Source organism: Psittacula echo (assembly GCF_963264785.1).
Source record: "Psittacula echo genome assembly, chromosome: 4".
Lineage (NCBI taxonomy): Eukaryota > Metazoa > Chordata > Aves > Psittaciformes > Psittacidae > Psittacula > Psittacula echo.
The window spans coordinates 37,183,576-37,196,633 of record NC_137738.1 but is presented as its reverse complement, the minus strand read 5'-3'; the positions used below and the strand labels follow the sequence as shown (position 1 = coordinate 37,196,633).

Here is a 13,058-nt window from a genome sequence, read left to right as displayed (position 1 = left end):
AAAAACCTAAACCTGCAAAGAAAGTCTACGTTTAACCCTTGTCATAAGTTGTCTTCTGAAGCCTGATCTAACCTCCATTTGAGAAGTGGAAGTTTTTCCATTAGCAAAACTCTGGTCAGCTTCAGTGGGCACAGGAGCTGTTTCCCTGTGACATGTGAATGTAAACACTAACATTACTTTAAACCTTATTAAATCTTAAAACCAGCAGTCTTGACAAAGCCTGTTCCCTAACATCAGCTGCCACAGAAGACTGATGCAAGGGGCTGGGCAGCATCCGCTCAACCACTAAATCCAGTCTCCTGTAGTCACAAACACTATAATCCTTGTCATAAACATTTCAGTTGCTTCTTGAGCACAGTTAGGCTTTTTGCTGCCTCTTTGCAGGAAACCAAAGTCAGTGCCTGATGGGAGTGGCTAGATAGTCTTGTGATTTAAACTACTGCCCTTTACTACTGTATCTCCGTGTGTCATCAAATCTTCTTCCATGTCCATTTGGGTTTTCTTCCCTCCAGGGACAATTTGATCCCACAGTGCCTGCTGCTACTGATTCCGGTGTTTTACAGAGCATTTCATGGGAAGCTCTTGAACATTTACTCAGGACTCACAACTGTAAACACAGCCTGGATCTTCTGGCTCTGGGGGCCAGATACACCAACAATTTCTGTTTTCTTTCTGTATTTCCATTAAAGCAAAGCTGCAGTATGTGCAACAAGCAGCACCAGCCCCAGCTGGCTGCTGTGTATCACCAGAGCAGCACACAAGAGATGGGATGTCAACGAAACCCTTGTCCTACACAAGCAGTAGACCTGTGTGACACCAGCTGTGAAGGAAGTTCCTGTTCCAGCTCTGCTTTAGTGTCTTATTACAATGGGTTTTGTACGTATTGATGACAGATGTAGTGCTAGGCCATTTCTGATGGATGCAGACACTTTGCACTAGCCTGTCGTGCTGCAGGCATCTGATTTACATGTTTTTCTTCTGGAGGGATGGTGCAGTTGTAGAAGAAGGGATACAGCCCTTGCTGCCCTCTCCGTGTGCTCGTGGAAGTAAATCTGCCTTTCTTTCCTGACCCTCTCCCAGCCTCTTTTCCTTCTTAGCCGCCAATCCCGCTGGGCAGTGGATCTGTGGGTGCTGTCACGTCAGCTTGTCCCCGCTCCTTCACAGGCAGTGCATGTCTCTCCCTTCGAGACACCAGGTTAAGCATGCTGCTTCTCCTCTGTGAGGAGCAGCCACATGCTCTGCTTGTCTCCTCTGTGCATCCACCCTGGCTCTTGCCGAGTGCTGATGGAGGTCCCACAACAACCATCCCCACATCCCCGTGGCTGGCATGTGGTCACTTTGCCATAGCGGAGAGTGCTGCTGTGTCCCTCAGATGGCAGGCTCGCATGCCACAATCTCAGCCTGCCACTGGGTAGAGCATGGGGCTGGGGATCCGTGCAGGCATGCCTTTGGGGAGGATGGAAAAAAGGATTTTACAGCAAACTACTTTTCTGAAAACCAGCTGCTCCCCTAATTAGCCTGCTGAGTGATTATCTCACTTTGTGGCTGCAAGTGCCAGCTATTCAATTCCAACAGAAGGGAGACACCTTGAATTAAATCATAAAATCATTTTGCTCCAAGTGACAGGTATGGTGATACGATTAGTCATATAGTCTAAATGAATGAAAACATTACATATTCATTGCCCCATTAGCAGTTTGCTCTATCCTTTCTTGACATGTCAGTAGAAGGCATAAATAAAATCTCAAAGGTTTATTCCTAGAAGGAAAAGGTTCTTTTCTTATTGCAGTTGTGACTCTTCTGTGCCTATTGGTAACAATTCACTGCAATTCTGCTAAGTAAAGTGTAATCAAAGCACAATCAACTTATATATTAAACATTTTATTTCATACACTTATGTGATGAAGAACAGTTGAGTTGTACTGATCTGAGACTTCCTGGCAAATTCATCAGCTGAAGGATTCTGACTAATGAAAATGTCAGATGCCTGGACCTAGAAGGGCTTTGGCCATTTCTTTTTTATTTGTCATGTCTGAGAAAGAAATATATCCTGACTGCATTATTTTATTGACATTCTTAGTACAGCAATCATAGCATTGTCTATGTTTAAATCACAGGTCAGCAAGTCATGAGACCTGGCTCTCTTTCTGGCACGACTAGAGGCTTCTTGTGTACATAAAGGCTTAGGAACCAATTTTCTAATTTAGCAAAGGAAAATGTACTCATAATTTCTTTGCTGTTTTTTCCAGACAGTCAGGCAGGCAACTTGAACTATCATGTGTCTGAGACAGGCTTCTATGTATGTAGCAGGGCACCTGATTGCACAGTTTTGGTGATCACGTAGATAATCAGTTCTTATACTATGTGTTATACACAAAACTGAGTGGTTTTCCCCACGTAAATAGGTGCATGAGGCTCTTGGGCTGCTCTCTCCTATTGCAGATGTGGATCATTGTGCTTATGTATCTCATGGGAATGTTTTGAAGCTGGCATTAATACACACACATTAAGTGCATTGAAAGAGTTGCTCAGAAGGTGCCACTGTGTTGTAAAGGTGATAGCCAATTGTAACTCTTTGGAAGCAGTGGAAGTCAGGCATCCATACAGATGTTTCATTATGCATTGAAGCATTACAGAAAAGATGAGGTCTGGAAAACATTTACTTCTCCTCTTCTGAAGTAGTTACACCAAGCGCTGGGCTAGGTCGTCATAGTTTGGCAGCTATTTTGGGAGCCAGTGTAAGGAATCGCTGCCCTGTGTCCCATCCTCGTGGTCAGGCTTGTGCCACCAGCCCATGCCCCAGTCCGGGTGCAGAAGGTGTGAGTGGGTGAAGGAGGTGTGGATGGATGCATGTGTCCCATGACAGCACTGGCAGCTCAGGACATTAAAGCAGTGCTCAGGCTGCCATGCTCTGCTTGGGTGGCCGAAAGTACAGCAGCACACGGGAGGCTTTTTGACTCCTCTCTGCTCTTTCTCCAGCCATGCTAAACACTCAGAAGCTGCAGTCAAGAAATCAAGTTCAATAGTTAAAACCACAGGCAAGCATCTCTGCCAGCAAGAGGATTGTGCTAGGCATGAGGAAAATGCACAGCCTTGCTAAATTTCACTATTTAATGTGGTTTCTTTTGGCTACAGTATATGTGTCTTTTAAGGAAAGCTGTGAGTTGTTTGTGAACATCGTATAGTCATTAATTACAGGCAGAACTGGCTGTAGAAAGCAGGAGGGGAGCTGGTTTCTGGTATCAGCTGTGGGACGCAGCAGGGACAGGAGGCACGTCCCCTGTGCAGGGCTGGGAACATGTCCCACAGAGGGTCTGGCACAGATAAAAGGTAAAGCTCGTGCCACGGATGAAATCCAGAATATTCCATCCCTGTAGCTTCCACACTGACCTCACCTAGAAGATGCACCTGTAATTTTTATGGAGTGAACAAGAAGATGCCCTGTCACAAACCCTGGAAGTGACTGATTTGCTTCACAGCAAAACATGGTGTTTGCATGACTGCCACCCTTCTGCTGAAGAAGTGGATGTTGTTTGCACATCTTTTCAGCCTTTTCATAGAGATCGGTTTGATTCTGAGGTGAAGCAGTTCACTTTGCATGTAAAAAGGTATTCCTTTTTGATGGAAAAAGATACCTTTGCCAAAGGGCTGGTTCAGCTGGGTCCCCTCTGTTTTATCATTTTGAATAGTTTTGTATGTGCTTTAGCTGGTGCTTAGGCCAGACAGGATCCTTTCAGGAGCCACTTCCAGGCCCTGCTCTGTGGCTACATCTTTGAGGAACAGGTACATCTGATGGTATAGGAAAGCGCACATGGTAAAAATTGAATGGCACACTAAACACATCAAAGTTCTTCCAACAGGACTGTGTTGAATTTCCCTGCTGCCTGGTAGGCTGTAGAGTATGGCATTAAACCACACGTTACACTCTTATGCTATAAGGGCTACTGTCATCTCCTGTGCACAGAAGGGAAGAACAGGGAATGAAGCTTTTAATGTGGATGGTTGACCACGCTTGGTGAATAAACTGCACCAGATGACAATAGTTTCCAGGGACATCAGATCACCTTTGCTATGAGCCACACTGTGTCAGCCCAGCATGGGCCATGCAAGCAGAGCGTCACTGGCAGGTTTCTGTGCAGGATGGAGAGAGCTGTACAACCAAGAGCAGCCTCATGTTTTCAATGGGACAGGCTCACTTTCACCAGCTGAGAAGCATCAGGCCTGCTACTTGGGTGGGACATGCCACGGGAGGTAATCCAGTGTTTGGTGACAAACCTCCCTGCGAATAAGCACTTACCCTGTTTCTTGGGTCATGTGGAGCTTTTGGAGATACTTCTGGATACAAAGCTAAATGAAGATCCAAATCCTATGTGCATATTACAGAGGCACAGTAATTTTTTTTTTTTATTATTAATTTCTGTATAAGAATGAAATTGAGCAAGCAAGAAAGGGAAACCTAAACTCAGGCACTTTAAAAATGCTGTGCTGGAAGTCTTTACAGTAATCTTCCATTCTAATTGGTTTCTGCTGGACTGGATACAAAGATAAAAGAAGAAAACATTAATCTGGGGGAAAAAAATGTCCGGGTAGGCATCAAGTAATAATCATTGTATTTGAAAATTAACTAAAAATGTGCTTACACGTATTCATCTCTAAGGGTGAGGATAAGTTTGCTTCTATTGGGCAAAGAATGGAGTTCTAGTGGTGAGTCATGTGCTTCAAGTTAAGCATATGATTTAAATACTTTGGGGGAATCGATAAGGCAATATGTGAAGCTTTCTCATATTACTCAAGTACTGTGATCTTAATGCTGGTGGAGTTTTTACAGAAAGGTCGAAAGCTGAGCTTCTGATCTCATGTAAATCTCACCCCGGTTTAGTCTTCAGTTTGCACCACTGCTTTCATAGGAGTTAATCTGGTTTAAAACTCTTCCTGAGACAAAAATTCAATAGCCTTGCAATTTTTTCTTTTAGTCTATAGCTAAATATAAAGTGCATGTAGTTGTGTGTGGTTTAGGAAAGGGGGATATACAAATAAATGATCCAAAACCATGCGTGAGAGCAACTGCAAAAAAGGAGAAATTTGTCTTTAGCAGCCAGCTTGTATCCTGGCTCAGTATCCAATTTCATTTAATGCAAAGAGTACCTGAACTCAGTAGAATTATGCTGGTTTAATCCTCATCCTGTTTTAGTATTATTTATAGTTTAGCCATTGCAGTCAAATTGATGTTTTAAGCTTATTTTCCCTCTCTTATTTTTTCAGGTATTATTTTAAAGTCCAAGCAAAGAATCCCTTTGGTTATGGACCTGTTAGCTCTTCAGTCTCATTTATCACAGAATCTGGTATGCTTTGCTTTTTATTTTCATCTCAAAACTGAATTCCTGATAACAGCTGTGGCAGAGCAGTGGCTGAAACCAGCACAGTAATAATGGTGATGATTCCGAACTCACTGCTTTGAGATTTATTTTTTAAAAGGTAAATCATTTGTTTTCAGTGAAGCTAGGGAAATAATACGCACTCTGAATGCCACTATGAAGTTATAAGTGACATTAAAATGAGCTTCAGGGAAAGAGAAAGTTGAATTTAAAATACCAAAGACTACTAATGTGCTACAATACAGAAGCAATGGGAAGTTTAATGTCTTTGATAGATAGACCAAACATTTAGTATATTAGCTTCCTAATTGCAAACAGCTGAACAGTTGGAAGCAGTTGTCTGTGGATGAAATATAGGAAACAATTGTTCCATCAGATGGGCAAAGTTCTCCGTTCTTTTTTGGACAAGGCATGCTGCTCGTTCACAGGGCTAGTCCATTCAAGAGCAACACCCCTTTCTAAAAATAGTATGTTAAATGAACTATTTTTACCCGTTTCTTCTTCTTCCATTAAGCCAGAAGCCAATGACTCCACTCAGTAATAAAGGGCAAGTTTTTCAGTCTTTATTTGAGTGAAAGGTCTGTTGTCTCTTTCAAATTTTGCCCTTTTGATGACATGGGGCTTTTGCAGTCTATGTGTTGTCTCATTTGACTCCACCCTGTAGCGCTTGCTTCAAAAGCTCCATTAAGACCCATGGAAGTAAGTCTTCACAGAAACAAAAATGCAGATAAGTAAATGGTCCTCCATGACATACTTAGATTTTTTTTAAGGAGTAAGAAGCTCAGGTATAAATCTGAGCATAACATTTAACATTGGACAAATACAATGAAGCAGAGTGCCCAGGTGGCCAAGAAGCATCCTGGCTTGTATCGGAAATCGTGTGGCCAGCAGGACCAGGGAAGTGATTGCCCTCCTGTACTCAGCACTGGTGAGGCTGAATCTCAAATACTGTGTTCAGTTCTGAGCCCCTCACTGCAAGAGAGACATTGAGGTGCTGGAGCATATCCAAAGAAAAGCAATGAAGCTGGTGAAGGGTTTGGAGAACAAGGCCTGTGAGAAATGGCTGAGGGAACTGGGGTTGTTCAGCCTGCAGAAAAGGAGGCTCAGGGAAGACTCTTTACAGCTATCTGAAAGGTGGTTGTAGTGAAGTTGGGGTTGCTCTCTTCTTCCAAGTAACAAGTGACAGGATGAGAGGAAATGGCCTCACGTTGCAGCAGGGGAGGTTTAGATTGTGTATTAGGAGCAATTTCTTCACCAAAAGGGTTGTCAAGCATTGTAACAGGCAGCTCAGGGAAGTGGTGGAGTCACCTGTATATGCAATGCTTAGGGACATGGTTTAGTGACGGACTTGACAGTGCTAGGTTAACACTTGGACTTGATCTAAAGGTCTATTCCAACCTGAATGATTCTGTGCTATACCTTGCAGGGAGTTTTGCTGATTAGCTGTGTGCTTGTACATGGGCCTGAATGCCTAGTTTTCCCATCCATAATCAGCTACCTTTTTAGCTTTATTTAACAGATTAAATCCACCAAATTTAAAGTTCTCTTTGCAGCACTGATCTGTCTTTTGTCGTGTGGCCAAAGGTGGCTTTCCAGCTGGCACAAGCACAAAAGCAGTTGCTAAATTTAAAGCCAGATAATACAGTTACAGTGATGGAATTGGTCAGAAGAGATAGAAATTGCTAGTTCAGAGTGCTCTTCTGGTACAACTGAAAGGTTTGAGGTGATGGGTATATTCAATAAAGAATGCCATCACAGGATCAAACAGGTGTTTAAAAATGTTCTGTCTTATCCCTGTATTGAGTAAGACACTGAAGAGAACAGAAAACTGTTGTTCTCTTTCAGCAAACTAAAAACTTCCTGGAATTTTTCTTCCCCATCAGTAGGCAAGCACCATGCTTTTTATTCAGGAATTTTGTGTACAATAACGGCTAGTTAAGAGATGACAGAAACTGCAGTATAATGAATAATGACAAGCTAATGCATTAGATCATGCTGTTTTGTTGTCCTTACTCAACACCTATTCCATCCTTCTTCATTTAAAAAAGGGATTATATCAAGCAAGCAGAAGCTCCTGAAGTAGTGGACAGTGCTCCTTGCACTGTTCAGAGGGCCCCTGCAAAAATCCTGCCACTATGACAAAAAGAGTTAAAATGATAAATTCTGTATATTTATGAATAGCACTAAATAACTGTGCTAAACATGATGGTCTGAGACCAAGATTTGCATGCAAGTGGTGGGTTCTGTTTCCCTTTGGAAGGTAGGCCTGCAGGTGTAACTTACACTATATATTCAGAAGTGTACAGTGAAACTGTCCTCCTGCTCTGAGGACCTCCTGAGAAGAGGAAACATGTTTCAAATGTGACTTTAATCTCAGTAGAGTTTTTACCATATCAAAATAAATAGGCAATCCTGTGGCAAGTTTCATAAACTGAGAAGAACGGTGGAATAACAAACACTCATTAGCTCTGCACGTTGATGAGACATGCAAGTCCCATACACATCATGTAGCTAAAAGCAGTTACTCTGCAACTTACTCTGTTCTCTTGAGTGACACTGAATGTTTCATTATAAAATAACGTTTGGAGAAAAATACTGATTTTTTTTATTTGTTTCATTGTTATAGACAATCCCCTCCTCATTGTCAGACCACCTGGTAAGTCTTCTCCTGCTGTTTCTTCATGAAGTGCGTAAAACCTGTGCAAACCAGTTACAGTGTAGATGTTAGACTCACATTACCCCACAGCTTGAGTTACAGTTTTAAGCAGGAACAGATAGTAATTTGTTGTGCTAATTCAAAAAACATTTTCCATCTTCAAACCCTTATTCTGGTCTTTGAAAAGAAATCTCTATGTTAGAATAAGCGCTTGGTTATGGCCAATCTTTTGTTGGTACAACAGCTTTAATTGCTTAGTAATATGCACTAAACTATATTGCTTCTGTATCTGTGTCCCTCAGTTGCCTGAGCACAGCTTGAACAGTGGGATCAGCTTTTCCTTTTGAGCTGTTGATGCTCATCTGTACTAATCATCATGCCCTTGTAAATACTAAGAAATCCAAGGATGTGTTACTGACATGAATGATATGCCACAAAGCTGCTGAACTTGCTTTGCATTTCCAAATTTGCAATAAGCCAGTTCAGCCCCTAATCAGAAGAGCTGATTCGCTGGTGCTGATTTTCAAGGATGGCTGATCAATAGCTTCTCATGTGCAGTTTCTTGCAGGATTCAGTCCATGTGCCTAGTGAGAGGGAGGAAGAAATGACTAATAGAATAAACTTTCAATCTCATTTGTAAACCACCTCAAAATAGCACAGTAAAAGCAAGGCTTCGTGCTGCGGTTGGAGAGAAAAATGCCAATTATCACATTGGGATCTGTTTGTGTAATTCTATATACATTGCTACAACAGCAATTTCAAAAGAAATTACATTGTCTTGGTTAGTGTAAAGCAAACATTTAGGTAAGCCAGTAGGAATATTTTGTCTTTTGCAATGCAATTAAGCAGTCTCCTCTGCAGCACTGCTCTAGATAGAGTTCCCCAGGAAAGTTCTCACTTCTCTGTTATTGGAAACTCGTACGTTTTGATGTAATGTGGGAAAACAAAACAGAAAAGTACATTTCTGATTTGATCTTTTTAATCAAATGGCAAAAAGGAACTTCACATCACAGGCTGTTTGTCACCACAGAATTCATAACATCTGTTCTTTAGCAAAAGGGTTAAGTTTTGTACTTAGCGTTATAACGCAAGTGACTGTATTTAGACCGTGTCGCTGTCAGACCTAGGGTCAGCCTCCTTAAGAAACTGAGTATCACTAGGTAGAGAAGATGTTTTAGTAAAACCAGTGAGACTGTTTTCTTAAAACTGTGGCTTACTACATGAAATCATATTTTTAATGGTTTTAACAGTTATTATTGTGTTCTGCCTACAAGGGATTTTATCCAGTCCCTTGCTTTTTATTTTTTTTTTCTTAATGGTTCTTATTCTCAAAGTAGTATTTCTGGATATCAAAGAGCCATGCATTAATCTGCTGCAACATGTCTTGTAAAACATATTATCAGATGTTAATCTCAGCAAGACTCAAACCAGAATGCTAAAGTCTGTCCTTAATGTTGAACTTCTATTCTTTTTTCTCCAAGGTGGTGAGCCTATCTGGATCCCATTCACTTTTAAATATGACCCCACTTATTCAGACTGCAGTGGCAAGCAGTATGTGAAACGAACTTGGTACCGCAAGTTTGTCGGGGTGGTTCTTTGCAACTCCTTAAGGTACAAGATTTACCTCAGTGATGACCTGAAAGGTAGGCACAAAGATTTATTATCTGATAATATGATTGCTTGTCATTTCCATCTTCTTGCTTTCTTCACCTCATCTGTGAAAGAATTATGTGATGGCTATCTGGGAGTCCTTCCCTTGAGAAGGTCTGATGTGATAGCCGAGCTGCCCTGCTTTTGTGTTGTCCTCATGCCCTGGGCATTACCTTTCAACCAGACCTCAGAAGTTTTCCTTGAAAAGCCTGCATGTGTTTGTGTCCTGAGAAACCAGTGTTCTTTGTACTGTGAAAACAAAGTGCTGCTCCCCACACATCTCCCTGGGAAGTCCCACTATTGCTCCACAGGTGGGTGAGTCCCAGCTGCATGCAAACAGAGCAATACACCCTAGGGATCCCCAGGGCAGATTGGAGAGCATTGAAGGAAAGACTGGTATTAGAGTGACCGGGTGAGCAGTACTTTCAAGACTTAGCAGTAGCTCCTGTACAGGTGTAGTTGCTGAGAGATAATGAAGAAGACTTTCATATTGTTGATTTGGGGTAGGGGGATTATCTCAATGGCTTTTCAGATTATGCTAATTATTAATATTCTCATTGCAGTGCATTGGTATAGTTTAAAGACAGTGTTTGAATATGCAGCAAGAAACAAACAGGGTGTCAGGACCCATCCTGTCTGTTACAGAAAGAGCTCCACAGCTTTTAGTTTCCATTTGAGACTGCGGTCAAGCTAACAGTATTGACATATAGAGGGGTTTTCATTTTCTCAGTATGTATTGAAATGACTGATCCACTTGAAATTCTCTCCATCACCTGTGGTGCAGCGTCCATGAATTTGTAATGTGGGCACTATTCCTTACTGAGCTGTACTCATTTCTCTTTTCCGTAATTTCTACTTCCATACTGCGTAAGTAGTATTCTCCCTTTTTCCAGCTGCTGCTTGTTCATTTGTAATACTGTGTTTGTCACTGTAGTACTTCTCCTGCTTTCTTCCACATCTGGTTTCCTGGTGGAAAGGAGCATCCCAAACAAAAGTAATGTTATGTCAAATAATCTCTGTCATCCTCCAGACACCTTCTACAGCATTGGGGATAGCTGGGGAAGAGGCGAGGACCACTGCCAGTTTGTGGATTCACACCTGGATGGAAGAACAGGACCTCAGTCATATGTTGAAGCCCTGCCCACTATCCGAGGTATGGCGATGGGGGAGTGAGATGCTGGCCAGGTGCCTGTCATCCCATCATAGGATTAAAGGGTAGGGAGCAGAGCACCAAGGGACTCTTTGTCCATTGCTACTGGCAGCTCTTTGAGCGAGTCCAGCTGATGCAGTAGACGATGAGGTAATGTTGTACTCAGGCCCAGCAGAACAGGTTATGAGAGTCTCAGAAGGAACAACTTGTGAGTGTTGAGAGACGGAGACAAAAAGAAAGAGAAGGACATATAATGCAAATAATTTACAGGAACAAAATGCAGAACTAGGAAGAAAAGAATTGTATAGATCTGAGAAACCTTTCCCTAATTACAAGACAAGCCTCATTGCAAAAACTCTTCCACGTGCCACAAAGGACCAGCTACATCTTCACGAATATGGCTTTTGCAAATGCTTTCTGACCAGTTCATTCAATGCAAAATACATAGGAGTCTACTGACTTAAGGTTGGGCTGCAGTACTTTTGTATTGACCTGGTAGGTGAGAGAGAAAATTCTCACCTTGAAGGAGTTTCTCTGAGTAAACTGTTTAGGTCACAGAGCCAAGAGGGTGATGCTTGCTTCACAAAATAAACCCAGTCCTGAAAGCCAGTCAATCTTTTCAATAAGTCTGTTGATTTAACTTATTCAATTGGCTTTAATGGTTTCCATGGTAAATTATTTGTTGATAGCCTTTTCATGGTGGTGTTACCAGGAAGAAACTGAAATAGTCACCAATATTTTTATATCACTGGGAAGTACTGCATTTCATTTCTCAGTTCAAAAGAGGGATGTTTAATCCAGATGTTTATTACTAGGTTTGGGAGACAGAGAGCACACAGAAATTATACTGTTGGCACAAGACATGAGTGTTTCAGATGTTCCAGTGCACGAGCTATGCAGAAAAGAATGCTGCACCTCTCCTAATGCTTTAAGCATTCACATTCTTTCTGCTAATGAAGAGAAAGGGGGAGAAAGGGTTTAACTCCATATCTACTGCATGAAATGACACCTTTGTGCTTTGTGAAAAGCTGATGTTTGTTGAGAGTCTCTTGAGCCCTATGAGATAATACGATTTAAGGGTATTTTTGCCCCTCAGTCCTTCATATACTTAAAATGACTTACAAACTTCATAAACACAACTGAAATATACTCACCTTTTGCAATGAAATGCAGAAACTCTTTAGCAGACCACAGCATTACACAATAGTTCAAGAGATTTTGAACAGTAAAAACAATCAGAATAATACAAGAAATAGAAAGGACCAGAGCTAAACCATTCAAGAAAGATCTAGGCCAAATACCAAGGGCTAGCAAATACCCTTTTGACAAAACTCTGTACCAGGCAGCTTTTAAGTTTTCATCTGGGCTGTGGGATTGACTCTTTTTGTGTTTGTTACTTTTGTTAAATTACTGGGTCTTTGTTTTGTAATGCAAATGGTCATTTTTCCCCCCAACAGGGTATTACCGCCAGTACCGCCAGGAGCCTGTATCATTTGGACGCATTGGGCACACAACACCTTACTACTACGTGGGCTGGTATGAGTGTGGTGTGCCCATCCCAGGGAAATGGTAGCAGTCTGCTTCCCTATCTTAGGCAGACCATGCTTTTCCAATGATTTCTACCAGAGAACTGTGAGCAACTGATTCAGAAAGGAAAAAAACCCAAGAGAAATGGTGCAAATGATGAAGACCAGCTACTCAAGATACCCTTATGAAGCCAAACATGGTCCCCCCTTTACCAGCCTAAATCTGTGGTGCTGCTTAATTTCTGCTTGGAAGCAGGGACATGACATAAGTTTGGTGTCCTACCTTCCTTCTCTGGGTCTATATGACACACAGAGGTGGTTGCAATGTGTGAGACCTGTGAAAACTAGAACTGTATTAGCCTTGAAAACTTGGAAGTTTCTTATATCTTGCAGGAATGACCTAAGCATGCTGTGCTTGCTTAATGGGATATTAAACTGTCCTTTGCTGCCTGCCAGGGCTCCCCTATGCAATTGTGCCATGTAACTGGCCACCCACCAAAGGCAATGTATTCTCCTGAAGACTTATCATGTGGGTTCATCCACTGCTGGACTAATCACCAGGTCACAGTGCAAATTCACTTTGAGGTATATGTATATCTATATAAATACAGTACTGTACATCTGCAGAAATACTGCTTAGAGATGCTGAGGTTTTCTTGTTCACTAGATAAATATGTCTGGAATTTTTATGTAAAAGGTGC

At 41.8% G+C, this 13,058-nt stretch overlaps 1 protein-coding gene across 1 annotated transcript in view; it reads left to right on the top strand.

The window, feature by feature from the left end:
• The window catches only part of FNDC1 (fibronectin type III domain containing 1), a gene marked incomplete at both ends in the record, with an annotated part of 62,453 nt that extends 50,049 nt beyond the window's left edge, over positions 1-12,404 (top strand). The window contains 5 exons of the mRNA XM_080616067.1: positions 5,263-5,342; positions 8,002-8,031; positions 9,513-9,674; positions 10,712-10,834; positions 12,289-12,404. Of these exons, the coding sequence (XP_080472193.1) occupies positions 5,263-5,342; positions 8,002-8,031; positions 9,513-9,674; positions 10,712-10,834; positions 12,289-12,404 (511 nt within the window). The remainder of the gene's footprint in view (positions 1-5,262; positions 5,343-8,001; positions 8,032-9,512; positions 9,675-10,711; positions 10,835-12,288) is intronic.
• Positions 12,405-13,058: the final 654 nt, after the last annotated feature.